This window comes from Cololabis saira, chromosome 12 (genome assembly GCF_033807715.1).
Source record: "Cololabis saira isolate AMF1-May2022 chromosome 12, fColSai1.1, whole genome shotgun sequence".
NCBI classification, from domain to species: Eukaryota; Metazoa; Chordata; class Actinopteri; order Beloniformes; family Belonidae; genus Cololabis; species Cololabis saira.
The window spans coordinates 38459095-38474517 of NC_084598.1; the positions used below are offsets into that span (position 1 = coordinate 38459095).

The 15423-nt window shown below is 43.8% G+C and overlaps 1 protein-coding gene across 1 annotated transcript in view; it reads left to right on the forward strand.

Annotated features, from left to right (window-relative positions):
- plxnb1a (plexin b1a) overlaps positions 1–15423 on the forward strand; it is a 119485-nt gene that overhangs the window by 46311 nt on the left and 57751 nt on the right. Inside the window, exons 2-5 of the mRNA XM_061736800.1 lie at positions 2545–2667; positions 7619–8492; positions 10806–11042; positions 14278–14460. Coding sequence (XP_061592784.1) covers positions 7629–8492; positions 10806–11042; positions 14278–14460 — 1284 coding nt within the window. The 5' untranslated portion in view covers positions 2545–2667; positions 7619–7628. The remainder of the gene's footprint in view (positions 1–2544; positions 2668–7618; positions 8493–10805; positions 11043–14277; positions 14461–15423) is intronic.

Consider the following 15423-nt stretch of genomic DNA (forward strand, 5'->3'; position numbering starts at 1 on the left):
GGTTTCTCCATGTTTATAAGAACTTCCTGGACTCAAAAGACCAAGATTCCTTGTGAACAGAACATGCGCAGAAAACAAATTCATGTTCCGTTTGATCGGAATATTCCCTTTGGCGTTTACATGACCCAATATTCGGGTTTTAAAAGGAGTAACCCAGGGGTCATATTCAGGTTTTTAAAAACCCGAATATGAGCAAATTCCAGTTATTCAAAGGGGTTATTGGTGTTTACATGGCCGTGCAAATTCGGGTTATTGCCAATATTCGGGTTTCAAAAGGGTTATTGATGCATGGAAACGCAGTCACTGAGACCAGATTTACCTTGGTACGTCCGTGAAAACAGACACCGCTTGACACCGACTCCATCCCTCGTCCAGCGAGAACAGAACTCGGATCCTCTGCTCGGAGGCTGCAGAGGTTATTTCTTATTATGCATGTTATTCTGCTCATGAATAAGTAACGAGGAGGCCTAAGACACGCTCAGCCACTTACCCGACACATGCACCTGCTCCTCGTCGGCCCCTGGTCATGAACCAACGCTCTCCTAACCCGCTCGGCCTCCTTTCATCTGGGCCCGTCTTTGTCCTGATTGCAGCTGCAGGGGGTCGGCGGCCGGCCCGGATGGCACCGCGCCTCTAATGTCTCTGCAGTCTGCTTCCAGTTGATGCTGCTATCCCTTTATTTCTTCCTCTTGCCTCCGTGTTCCTCCACAGGCGTCTTTTCTCCTAACTGCCATTATGCAGACTGATGGGGTGTAAATAATACCTGCCCGCTCTCAGCTTCGGGCCTCTGGCCCGGTCCAGGCTCCGCTGCAGACGAGCCGGTCGGTTCTGAGGTCGGTCCGAGGAAACTGGTCAATAATTAAAGAGGTTTTCCCTAACGCAGCGCCCACGCGCCACTTTCCGCCGAGGTGTTGAGTGATGGACGTGGAAATGAGAGAAGCTGTTTGCAGTAAGAGATACTGGAGCTTTACACGCCGGAGACGTTGTAAACGCTGTCAGCTGTCGGGTAAACGAGCCTCGGTTAAAGACGGAAAACACGCTATGGACTGGAAACTGACTAAGGGCCAATCCCAATACACCCCCTACTTTCTTCCACTAGCCCTCCCTCACTATCACTACCCCTAAAAAAGAAGCCACAGATTTTAGGGAACTTGAAATCTTCCCTGGGGCCTGTCCCAATACTCCCCCTACCCCTACTTTGAGACCACCCCTAAAATCAGGAAGTTGAGAGCCAAAAAGTGTTTTAATTTCAGCTGTAGCTCTGTTAATATGGCACTTTATGAAGTTTAAAATTTTTTTCAGGCGTAAAAGTAACCGTTAAGATCCCCAACCTGGGCTCAGTTTATCCAAATAACGCCTGTTAAGAAATTTGATCTGATGTTTTCGGCGATGAGAAGAGCCGCCGGTCCGGGGAGCAGCAGCAGCTCACACACAGACGCCAGGTCAACCTGCGCCGTCTTCCCGGAGAGAAATCTGCAGCTCTGTTGAGAATTACCGCTGGCTGAAATAAATCATTTAGGAAGATAAATGTTGGTTTAATAGATGAAATCTAACAGTTGTAGCTACGCCTGTTAAGAAATTTGCTCCGAAAATTTCGGGATTTCTCCCTGCCGGCTCCGGAGCTGATTTATGGTTCTGCGTTAAATCGGCGCAGAGCCTACGGCGTACGGTACGGCGTATGGCGCGCGTCGCCGCGTAACCTACGCCGTAGGCTCTGCGTTGGTGTAACGCGGAACCATAAATCAACCTTTATTCTGGCGAGGTCTGAAAAAGACTTTACAACAACGGGCAAACGAGTGATTATGTACATTCACTGAGTAAATATTATGAAAGTAAAATATATATCCCTCGCTAGAAATTTAATCAAAACGCATTTTTATGCAGAAACTAACTCAAAATATTGATTTTATTCACTAAAAAATAAGAAATGTCCGCCACGTTTTTTTTTTTGATTCAGTTCGCAAATGACGACGAAAAGCATTCTGGGAAATTTTTCTGGCCCTAGATCAGCTGGGGTGCTTCTGAAATCCCTCGATCCGTAGGGACAGATTCGTAGCCACTACACTCGTTTTCTTCACTCCCCCTAGGGGGAAAGAGGAATTGGGACACCACTACCCTCACGGGAACGCGCAAAATTTAGGGGTAGGGATGAAAACTAGGAGTAGGGGGAGTATTGGGACAGGGCCTAAAGTAGTAATAAATGGTGATTTACTGAAAATTGACTGATTAAAAAAAAATCAAACATGGCTTTTGAATTGTGGTTCAACAGAAACATAAAAGTGTTGAACTAAAACAAGTGGACATGAGGACCAGAACACCTGTACAGGTGGACATGAGGACCAGAACACCCGTCTACGGTTCAATTCTCTGGATCAGAGCGACTCAGAACATTGTGAAAGCAAATATCAAGTTTATCAATCTCGTCCAGGACAGTTTCATTAGTTCAACATATCTTTTGTTGTTTGTCTGTTTGCTTTGTTCCGTCGTGGATCCGTTGTAATACTTGTGGAAGTTAACGATCTTCTGTCTTCCTTCCGTTCACAGATGGAGAGATGAGGACCGGGATATGATTCCAGGTGACACGGCAGCGGAAGTCAGCGGTTAAACGGAGAACATAAATGGTGAGACGTCGTCCTCAGAAGTCCGTGTGAAGGCTGCCTTTCCTTCGTGAGTGAGTCGTCTCAATTATCTTTTAAATATGTTAATAAGCAATAATCAATCACACGAAGCATGATGCGGTGTACACGTGCAGCACGTCAACTCCTTCATCTGTGGAGGTTCTGTAGAGGTGTCCGTCAGCCGTTCCTGAGATATTTTTCATTATGCACTTCGAGAAAACATTTGAAATGTCGAGAAAAAAGTTGAAATGTCGAGAAAAAAGTTGAAATGTCGAGATTAATGTTGAAGTACAATCTCAAGAAAAAAGTCGAAATGGCGAGGAAAAACTAAAAATTTTGAGAAAAAAGTCGAAATGTCGAGATTAAAAAGGAAAGGAAAAAGGAAGAAAAAAGATGGAAAAAAGGAAAAAAAGGAAAAAAAGAAGAAAAAAAAGGGGAAAAAAGATTTTAAAAAAAAAGGGAAAACGAAAAAAAAGAGAGAAGAAAAAAAAGGAAAAAAAAAAGGTCAAACATTTTTGAAAAAGCGACCCCTGCTCTAAAGGATGGTGAAACTAGTTTTAGAGTCTGAAAAACATCAGTAGCCACAGGTTTGGCTAAATGTGTCACAAATGTACCTGAATAACCATTTGGAAAGTTCATCTTTACACTCTTCTTCAAAAAGCTTTTAAAAAAATTAATCTCGGTCCAATAAACTGTTTTCTAGACTTCCGAAGTTTTTAGATTTACACAGCTTGAGTTAAAGATACAGACAAAGGGGAGTGTTTCATCAGACAGAGAGGGGATTCTTCTTTTTATAGATTTTTGTTGTTAATAAAGTCCTACTGATACAGGACTTTTAAGGCCAATACGAATATCTGACGATCGTCCTCTTCCAGAATCGCCATACATGAACAGACGTCCCAGGTATTTGTACGTGTTGCCAACATGGGTCACGGTTTATAGTTCATAAAAACTATTAATATCTTTTTCCTGTCTCCTCCTTCTTTTCTTTAAAGTCCCTTTATTATAATACTATACTGATAAACTGCAAAATGGCTAATATTGGCCAATGATATCGGCCAAATAATATCGGCCAAATAATATCGGCCGATAGTATCGTCCGACCTGAAAGCCAGCCAGGCTTAATTTTATACTTCTGCAGTAAATGCAGATATGTTGAATTTGTTTTGATTTAATTATGTCATTAAAATACACCTTATTGTTGCTCATATATACTATCTTATGTCAAGACAGAATTTTAAGATTCGGCCTGCTTAGTTGGGGGCTAATGAAGATGCTTCCCATCCCTGCACCTCTCAATTTACCAAGGTTATTTTTGATCTTTTGGTTTAAGTCTGGAAGCCAATAAAACGAGGTGTTATGACTCTCAATGCCGTCCCCAAGGAACCGTTGTGCCACGCAGGTTGACTTGTAATCAAGACCGCCTAAACCGAGACCAAGACAGACCAAGACCAGAGAGAATCAAGACCAAGGCTAGTTCAGTTCAAGACCGAGACCAAAACAAACCTAGTAATGTCCTGATCCTGCGTGATTGTAGAACATCAGCTCCATCCTGGTTCAGCTAGTTTCCATATGAGCTTGTATTCAACTGCAGCACAATAACACAGAGAAGTGGATGTCTTATGTTGAACTCACTGTAAATGTTTCCATCCATCAGCTGAGATCAGATATGTGTGGGGACTGCACTACCGCTATTTCTACACTATTGGAGGATTGACTCCAGAGCTTTTAAGGATTGACACGACTACTAACTAGTCCCAAAGTCCTCTAAGACTACGTTCACACTGCAGTTCCCAAGTGACCCAAATCCGATTTTTTGCTCATATGTGACTCAGATCTGATTTGTTTATGACAGTGTGAACAGCACAAGTCACATGGAATCTGATCTTTTCAAATCAGATTCAGTAGCTTCCATATGTGGTTCTAAATCGGATACAGGTCTGATGTTTTGCAATGCGACCTCAGTGTGAACAGCCAGGTCGGAATTAATGCGACTTTGACGTCACTTGAGAGCGACCGTCGTCGTAATACTGCGCTGGCGGGGGCGGGAGTCACTCGGGAAAAAAATGCGGCTTTCTTTCTCCTCCTTCTCCTCTTCATTAACACTTGCTCACAGTTTCGTCGGCTTCCACCACACAACAACTTCAAAATATACCCATGTACGCTCACTTCTGTTGCCTCCATGTTTACCGCCGTATGACTGCGTGCTGCGTGTGACGTCTTTGTTATTGTTCCTCTGCGCATGCGGGTCAGTTCAGGCCGCGATGCGTTAACACTCCAGTCTGATATAGGACACATTTTAAAAGATAATGTGAACAGCCACATGAAAAAATCGGATATGGGAAAAAAATCGGAATTAAGCATTAAGGCCTGCAGTGTGAACGTAGCCTAACTGAATAACCAGCCTCCAACACCCCCCTCCACCTCAGAAAAGTAATGATAAGTAAATGTTACTGATTTAAATTTGGAGAAAAAACCTGAATTTTAAATAATAAAGATTGAAATTATATTATTTACCATTATAGTAAGCAGATTACACCGTATATCAGCATTACTGAAATGGACCTGATGCTTAATCAATCACAACGATATGCAGATATTCATATATTGTCGTTATAAACACAAAACTGTAATTAAATACAGACACATGCAGATGGACCAAAACATTAAATCAAATTCAAAATACAAATAGTTACAAAACTCTACATTAACAAGAGGAAGAACTGCTGATCAACAGATTCTGTCACCTTGGTGGCAACGGCATCTCAATTATCCGAGTCCGAGACCGAGGCAAGACCAAGACCACAAAAAAGACCGCTCTCGAGAACAACCAGTCTGCAGGCAGGCCATCCGACATAAAACCTTTGTCAAATTAGCATGCGGATCATGACAGTCTGCTGCAACGACCCCTACGCCGAATCCCCGAAAGAAAACAAATGAGTTTGTGTCTCGACGTCTCTGCCGGGGAAAAGGCTGGACGAGTCTTTACACTGCTAATGGCTGCGTTCGGGGTCGCTCCTTTCTTGATATTTGTGTTCAGATTGTATTTCCTGGCATAAGAAAGTCTATAATTGTCCTTAAACTTCCCATGAAATGACTCATACAGTATTATTGACCTTTGCATAGTTCTGACTTCCTGCTACAACATAAGTTTGGGAAGTTGCATCCTCTACAGAGCTCAGTCTGCTTTTAACAGCCGACCTAATCCGTCATAGATTACCGGCGTTCACAGTCGAAGGAGGTACTTACGTTATTTATCAATAATTATTGAAGATTATTCTCCAGATTTGACAGAAGACATAATGCAAAAAGAGGATGAATATCATCTTGTTAAAGTTCTGCTATCGGCAAGTAAAAAAGCAATAACAAGGTTATGGTATAAAACAGAACCAGCGACCGCGGGGCAGTGGCTGAGCACTGTGGAAGAAATATTTATAATGGAAAAAATGACATATAAACTACGATTACAAGAGACAGAGGAAAAATGGGAAAAATGGACAGATTACTGTATAGAACACAGCAAGAGGACACCACTATCACCACTGGACAATAAGGACGTTGATATGAGAATAATTGCTTTGTGAAGTATGTAAAACCTGACACTGTAATTGTTGACGGAATTTTCATTAAAAAAAAAGTAAAAAAAAAAAAAAAGATAATTCTCCAGAAAACGACAACAAAGGTTACAAACAGGTTGCTTCTTTCAAGACGGAAGGATTTAAACAAATTAGTTTTGGTGAGGGCCTGAAATCCTGCCGGTTATTTGGGAGCCGTAAAGTTAGTTTTTTGGTCGTCGTAACGTTAGTTTTTGGTTCCATAAACGTTAGTTTTTGGTTGCCGTAACATCAGGTTTTGGTTACCGTAACATTAGTTTTTGGTTACCGTAATGTTAATTTTTGGTTACCGTAACGTTAGTTTTTGGTTCCATAAACGTTAGTTTTTGGTTGCCGCAACGTTAGTTTTTGGTTTGATTTTTGATTTTGATTTTTTTTTATTTCGGTCCATTTGGATACAACATAGTACAACATAAAAAAAGTGGCATCGAAAATGTGCCGCTGTAACGTTTTTTGTTTACTGTAACATTAGATTTTGGTTCCATGAATGTTAGTTTTTGGTTGCCATAACGTTGTTTTTGGTTGCCGTAACATTAGTTTTTGGTTGCCGTAATGCTAGTTTTTGGTTGCCGCGACGTTAGTTTTTGCAAAGATACTCTATACAGAAGATAGCGCATTACCGTTACTGCCAATGGTATGAAAGGGTACACTTCCGGTCTCCTAAGTGGGCGTGGCCGCCCCTCTCCCCACATCGTTTTGGAACATACAACACTAGATACAGTACAACTTTCTTCCAAAAAGACTTAAATAATAAAAATAACAGTATTGTTAAGCAAAGAAGCAAGTTTTATTTTAGTTTTAAACTTCATTTTATCCGATGGGAAAACAATGAGAGCCAAATCTGGCGAGAGTGCGTTGCTCAGACAGAGACAGGTCTCAAACAAAGTTCATTTTCTCCTAATCTGTCGGTCTGAAAATTGCCATTTTGGTGTCAGAATGTTGAGAAGGCTTGTGGCTTTTGAAAAATGGGTCCCATATTTACTTAGGTGACTATGGGGCGAAGGAATTGGTAATAATCTGTGCTCACGTTCACTTTTCCCATAGGACTCAATAGACTCAGGACCTACTTCCTGTCTCCTAAAGGGGCGGGGCAGTCACGTGACACAGATACAGGAAACCGAACCGTAGTGGGCTGTCTCGTTTATTGAATGTCTCTGCCGCAACGTTAGGTTTTGGTTCCATAAACGTCAGGTTTTGGATCCATAAACGTTAGTTTTTTGTTGCCGTAACGTTAGTTTTTGATTGCTGTAACATTAGGTTTTAGTTCCATGAACGTTAGTTTTTGGTTGCCGTAACGGTAGTTTTTGGTTCCATGAATATTAGGCTTTAGTTCCATGAACGTAAGGTTTTGATGAGTGTTTTAACCTAACTGTACTCCCCCCCCAGAGTGTTTGCCATGCTACATGGGAAGGCTCTGAACTCCTCGCTGGTCGTCCTCCTCACCGCCTCCGTCGTCGCTGCCGTCCGCGGCCGCTCCTACCCTCGCTTTTCCCGCAATGACACGGACCTGCAGCACCTGGTGCTGCACCCGGACCCCTCGGTGGGGACGGTGTACGTGGGGGCCCGGGACCACCTCTTCCAGCTGGACGGGTCGGACGGCCTCCGCCTGGAGCAGGAGGAGGCCACCGGCCCCGTGAGGGACAGCAAGGACTGCCTCCCTCCGGTCACGGAGGCCAACTGTCCCCAGGCCCGGACCACCAGCAACCACAACAAGCTCCTGCTGGTGGACCCGCGGGCGCGGCAGCTCATCACCTGCGGCAGCGTCCACCAGGGCACCTGCCAGAAACGCAGCCTGGAATCCATCAAGACGGTCCTGTTCTCCACCGAGAGGCCCGTGGACACCCAGTACGTCGCGGCCAACGACCCGGCAGTGTCCACCGTGGGGCTGGTGGTGGAGCTTCCTGGGGGGGCCAGGACGGTGATGTACGTGGGTCGGGGCTACACCGCCAGCCACCCGCCCATCTCCACCCGCCACCTCTCCTCAGAGCCCGTCTTCTCCTACGAGGAGACGGCCAAGCTAGCCGTGGCCGGACGTCTGTCGGAGTACGACCATCACTTCGTCACGGCGTTCACGCGGCGCTCCTACGTTTACTTCCTGTTTTACCGCCGTGACATCAAGTCTGTGTCGAGGGAGTACAAGACCTACGCTGCTCGGGTGTGTCTGGAGGACACCTCCTACTACTCCTACGTGGAAATCCCTCTGGTCTGCAAATCCACGGCCTTTCCTTCCAGGAACTACAACCTCCTTCAGGCCGCGCAGGTACTTTTATGAGTTTTGTTCAAATATTAACACCAGTGTCTCCTAAAGCTGGGCATACACTGTGCGATATTTTAAATTGTTTGATTCAGCCCCATCTCACACTGGACGACTAGATCGCTGGGTTCAAAAGTTCACAGCCCACGATTTATGGTCTCACACTGTACATCCCGATGCTCTGATGCTCCGTCTGCTCACACTATACGATCATAATCCTCCCGTCGGACCTCTGTGTACTGGAACTCGAGGCCGGTTTTAGGGCAGGAGTGAGCTGTGTCCACGTGCGTCCTGCCCACCCGATCAAAGGTTATGGGAATCCTTTATTTTTTTATAATTACATTTTTTTTATATATATATAAATTGCGCATGCTTTTTATATATATATATAAAAAAAAATCACAAAATATCTGTACTGTTTCTGATTGGGTGGGCACTGCGCATAATTTTTAGACACAACAATGAACGCACAAACGCAAAATGAGCACAACAGAGAAGAGAAGTGTTCAGAACAGCACACCGAGCGCACACTGATTTATGGTTCCGTATGGTGCGGGTCGCCGCGTACCCTACGCCGTAGGCTCTGCGTTGGTGTAACGCGGAACCATAAATCAGCCTTTAGCAATTTGTGCCCTTCTGTGTGGCGATAAATGAAAAAAGATTAGACAACGCCGTGATTGGACAAGGAATTGGCTGGGCAGACGTGGGAAATGCGGTCTTTTTTTCTGCTATTAAAACATGATTTGTAATGTGAATTTGCAACACTTTAAACTACAAATAATAGTTTTTGACATGGCATCAGAGATTGTGCATGCTCTCTGTGAAAGGATGAGTCCAATCGGGTCGTAGCTGCTTCAACTGTGATTCCTTCACGAGGAGCGACCAGGATTTCAAACATGCTTGATTTTCTTGCGAGCACACGATTTGTGATCGGGAGCTCGTTGTGAGGTGTTAATCTCTCGTCGTTACCCCACGTTTACTGCACAAGCCACAACCAACGATTGGGTCGAAATCCGGCCCGGTCCAAAACATAGTCGCACGACTGGAAAATCGGCACAAAACGAGCCGATAATCGCACGGTGTCTGCCCGGCTTATGATCCACCAAACCAGCCCGAACCAACCAGAAACTGGGACTAGAAAGAGACTAAGACTAAATAGGACGGTGTAAAAATGGAAGTGATTGAAAAACTGCAAGAAAACTTTAACTTCAACTGTAGCTCAGTGAGCTAGCTTCTGGTTTGTTGATGCAAGACATCGTACGTTAAACCGAAGCGTATTGTAAAAGAAAACCTTGAGGAATCCAACGTCACATGAGGTGGTTGGTCCAGTCTGGTTCCAACAATGGAGTCCTTTTTTTTTGGTCTAGTTTGGTTCCAACAGTGGAGTCTGACCATTGTGGGTTTTTCTTCCTTTAACGGAAGGAACCACCAGATTTGTCCTCATGAACGTGTCCCAGTGACTGCGTTTACATGCATCAATAACCCTTTTAAAACCCGAATATTGGCAATAACCCGAATGTGCACGGCCATGTAAACACCAATAACCCCTTTGAATAACCCGAATTTGCCCATATTCGGGTTTTTAAAAACCTGAATATGACCCCTGGGTTACTCCTTTTCTAACCCGAATATTTGGTCATGTTTACGCCTAACGGAATATCCCCATCAAACGGAACATGAATCTGTTTTCTGCGCATGCTCTGTTCGAAAGGAATATAAATAAAATTGAATTGAAAATTGAATTGACTTGAATCCTGGTCTTTTGAGTCCAGGAAGTTCTTATAAACACGGCGAAACGCAAGACCAGGAGGAGACTAATCACTTCATAAATGTAATGAAGGATATGAACATTTTGGCATTTGTAGACGGTAGAAAGTACGGGGATAGCCAGATTTACAAAAAGGTGAGCGAAAAGTTGCACAAAGCAGCATTTGTTTTGAATTTGGATACAGGAAGAAGAAGTGGAAATGACGGGAATTACGTCATGATGTTCTGCGTGCGTCGCTAGTTTGATCAAGATATCCTAAATGATTAATTACCACGTAAACGGAATATTCAGAATGTTTCAGTAACCGGAATATTAGCAGTAACCCGAATTTTGACTGCATGTAAACGTAGTCAGTGGCTGACCCGGATCAGGTCCAGGTCCAGAACCCAACCGAACCACTGCAGTGGGACCTGAAGAGACCTATAAGTGAATGTCCAAATGACGATTAGCACAGGGTGTACAAACTTTTGCACATGCCTCTATCAACTCAGAATATTGCTGGATTAATTTCGACCTCAGACTCCTGACTTCATGTCTCGTTGTTGGTTCAGGTGGGGCAGGGTGCGGGCCTGCCGGGCGAGGACCTGCTGGGCGTCTTCTCCGCCCTCTCCGGCTCCACAAACACCATGGACTCGTCGGCGCTGTGCGTCTTCCCGCTGGACGAGCTGGACCGGCGCATCAACTCCACCCGCGACCGCTGCTACACCCAGGACGGGCGGGTGGAGGGCGGAGGGGAGGTGGCCTACATCGAGTACGAGGTCAAGTCCAGCTGCGCCAACCTGCCCTTGGTAAGACCTCCAACCTTTCCTTCTAACGGAGGGGAAAGAAAATATTTTCTAGCTCCGGGGTCGTGAGAGAAATGTGATCAGCGACTCGTCCTTTCTGCTTCGTGCTGCTCTGGGTTTGTTTTCCTCTCGGATACATCGGCAATACAGTAATCCCTCGCTATAACGCGGTTCACCTTTCACGTCTCGCTGCTTCACGGATTTACATTGTGCATCGTGTTCTGCATTTTGATTGGCTAAACAGTCTCCCCGCTTCTTCTCTTCCTGTGTCAATAACGTTGGTTGCTTAGCAACAATGCTGAGAACGGCCAATGAGCTTCAGCAGCAGTTCAAGAACGGGACCCTTTGATGAATCGTTCATTACAGTTCTTCCATGGTGGCATGTCGGTTTATAAGAATCTTTTTGCCCAGAAGAAAAAAGAGCGACAACAACGACCCATAACTATGTTCTTCTCTCGAAAAAACACTCCTGTACGGAAGAGTATTAGGGCCAGGCAGGAGAAAAATAAAAATAATATTTTTTTTTTTTTATTATGCACTTCAAGAAAAAAGTCGAAATATCAAGAAAAAAGTTGAAATGTCGAGATTAATGTTGTACAATTTTGAGAAAAATGTCAAAATGTTGAGAAAAAAGTCAAAATGTTGAGAAAAAAGTCGAAATGTCGATATTAATGTTGAAGTACAATTTTGAAAAAAAAGTAAAAATATTGAAAATTAAGTTGAAATTTCGTGAATAAAGTGGAAATTTCGACTTTATTCTTATAATTGTACTTTAAAAATATTCTCGACATTTCGACTTTTACTTGACACTTCGACTTTTTTCTCAAAATCGTATTTCAACATTAATCTCGACATTTTGACTTTTTTCACTACATTTTGACTTTTTTCACTACATTTCGACTTTTTTCTTGACATTTCGACTTTTTTCTCGAAATTGTATTTAAACATTAATCTCGACATTTTGACTTTTTTCTCGAAATTGTATTTAAACATTAATCTCGACATTTCAACTTTGTGCACAATCAAAAAATATCTGCCCCTGTCATATATCTTTTCTCCTGCATTGTAGTTCCTAATACTCTTCCGTATTTCTGCTTCATGCTGCTCTGCTTTTGTTTTCCTCTCGGATCTCGAAGCATCGAGCCGCTCGTCTCCCGGCTCAAGTGTTCAGAGCAGAGTAAAACAAAGAGGATCGGCAGTAACGAGGAGGAACTGGTAATGGGAAGATGCCTCTGGTTAATGAGGCCTCCTTTGGAAAGCCCTGAGCGGCCAGATGCCGGCGGAGTCGCTCTGCCCGGCTGCAGCCGACCAGAGACGCCTCTGCAGCTGCTCCGGTCCTGGCAAGGCCTCGGAACCGTTTAATGGGCTCGTTAGGGATCAATAGAGAGAACCGACCCCGACTCATCCTGGCTGCCGCTTAATGAGCTCCGACAGAGGAGATGAGGGGGGGGAAGGAAACGGAAACCCGGGCGCAGAAGGACAGCAGCGCCGAGAGTGACGAGGAAAAATGGGACGCCAGCAGAGAAGAGGAGGACGAGGAGGAAAATGATTTATCAGATCGCAGTTCCTCCTCCAACAACGATAGCCATCTATTTTTATGATAAACAAACGCTTCGTCCGTCTGACTTCTTCATCCGCGGCCAATTATGTGGAGAATTGGAGAATTAAAGAAAAGCAGGATGTGGAGCGAGTGCTTTGGGGAAAAACCAGAGCCAGCTGCTTCTTTATTTTTCCTCCAAATCAGTTTGTTTTAATCTGCGGTTCAATCCTCTTATAATGAATTAAGAGGATCCAGAGATCTGAGCAGCGGCAGGAGCCTGAACTTGTTGTTCTTAAGGGTTTAGTCTCACCAACGAGACAGAAATTACACTTTCTCGTGGAATGCTGCATTAAAAATGTAAATACGGTTAGATCCAGTGGCAACAGGATTATAAATAAAGACCTCCTGGAACCAGACCAGCCCGGTTTCAGAGGAGAAACTGGGACTTCCTGTTCTCATCACCTCTCCGCAGGAGTTCCCCAAGGCTCGATGTCGGGGACCCCTCGGTTTGCCGTCGGCACGACTTCATCGGTCCTGCTAATCTGCTCGTATGGGTTCTCTTATCGCTGCTGTGCAGATGACACCCAGCTGTTCCTGTCATGTCGACAAAGATATCAACCCCCCTCTCGGGGGAAAACCAACCCAAAAGAAGAAAAGAAGAAAACAAACCCAGTTTTTCTTGTTTTCCCAGCAGCTGGAATCACATTTAGATCACTACTGTTGTCCTACAGAAGGATATCTGGGTCGTCCCCGCCTCCCCCGACTCAGTCGTACAAGTTTTATGCTCCAAGAGTCGTACATACAGCGAGGAAAATAAGTATTGAACACGTCAACATTTCTCTCAAAAAACATATTTGTAATCAAGCTATTGACATGAAATTTTCACCAGATGTCGGCATCAACCCAAGTAATGCACACAAATCCAGAAATCCAAACATTTATGTCCATAAATTGAGTTATCTGTAATAAAGTGAAATGGCACAGGGAATAAGTATTGAACACATGAAGAAAAGGAGGGGTAAAAAGGACTGGAAAGACAAGAAAACAGCTGGAGTTTGTCAGTATTTAGAAAGTTAACCTGTCCCCTATTAGTGCAAAGTAATATCATCTGGTTTAGTCCTGATTGATGCCTTTTAAAAAGGTTTCTCACCAGCAAGGTGTTAGACAAGAAGCAAAGAGCTGTCCAAAGACCTATAGGTTTGAAGGCAGTTTGTGTGGATGAATGGGCCAAAATCACACCTGAGTAATGTATTCCACTGGTTTCTCCATACAGGAGGCTGTAATCACCAACAAAGGTTTTTGCACTAAGTATTAAATACATTTCAGTAAGCGTGTTCAATACTTATTCCCTGTGCCATTTCACTTTATTACAAATAACTTAATTTATGGACATAAATGTTTGGATTTCTGGATTTGTGTGCATTACTTGGGTTGATGCCGACATCTTGTGAAAATTTCATGTCAATAGCTCGATTAGAAATATGTTTTTTGAGAGAAATGTTGACGTGTTCAATACTTATTTTCCCCGCTGTATCTGGAGACATCCTCCGGGTTAAGTTTCTTATTCTGTTTTTACACAGAATCCTAAAAACATCATGGTCCAAATCCTCTGGGACCTGACTGTAACCCAGCGTGACGCCAGTTGTTAGCGTAAAGCCCAACCAGCTAACCGACTCTCTGCTCCGCCCCGTCCTGCAGAACACCCTGAAGGCGTACCCGTGCGGCTCGGACCACACCCCCAGCCCCATGGCCAGCCGGGCGCCGCTGGAGGCCGACGCCGCCTGGCTCACGTCCGGCTCCCGCCTCACCGCCGTGGCCGTCAGCGTCCGGGACGGGCACAGCATCGCCTTCCTGGGAGACTCCAGAGGAGCCCTGCACAAGGTAGGGGGGGCCCGGGAGAGGTCCTGTCTGTCTGTCTGTCTGTCTGTCTGTCTGTCTGTCTGTCTGTCTGTCTGTCTGTCTGTCTGTCTGTCCACCTACCTACCTACTAGGAGTGTAACGATACACTAATCTCACGATACGGTACGATACACGATATTGAGGTCACGATAACGATACGATACGATATTATAGCAGTATTTTTTTAACAACCTTGCATGAGGAACATATGACTGGAAAAATTGTCTTTTATTTGAAAGACACAAAATACAAAACAATGCTGTGCGTTTGTCCTATTGTTACAGTTTGTAATGCTTTATAACTGTTTAAGTTTTAAAGAGAAAGCCAGGCCAACCATTTTCCACAAACTGAACTAAAAGTAAATGTCAGGTTTGCATTATGCATCTTCAGTTTCATACACATACGTACAAATATTTTGTCACAAACTGAATAGTTTCTCTCATTTATGATTTGACTTTTTTCTTTTCCAGAAATTGAACAACTAAAATTAAATAAATATATAAAAGTAAATAAATACATACAATTTTACATCATAAAAAAGATTGATTTATGCTCACCTTATAAGTGTAAGAGGAGATTTATTTTTGTTAAGGTTATTTTGGTAATTCAGGGTTCATTATTTTATAAATATATTCTTTATATTCTGATGTAAATCAGGGACTATAATGACACTAGTCAGTTTATCTGTAGTGATTAGTCTGTTTTAGATTGGGCGGAGTGATACGCCACAGTACGGCACTAGGTGCTGTGTTGATGTTCTAAAATCCTACACTGTTGAGGGACATTAAAGTACACTCGAACTCAGTAGAAGTTGTCCCCGTGTTTATCCTACTCACGACCCGAAAAAGGTTTAATTTAACAAGGTAAGGCTTAACTCTACACCAGCCTTACAAAAGTAAAACTTCAGAGCTCAAAACCCAGCAAGAGTCCCGTGATCGGGACCGC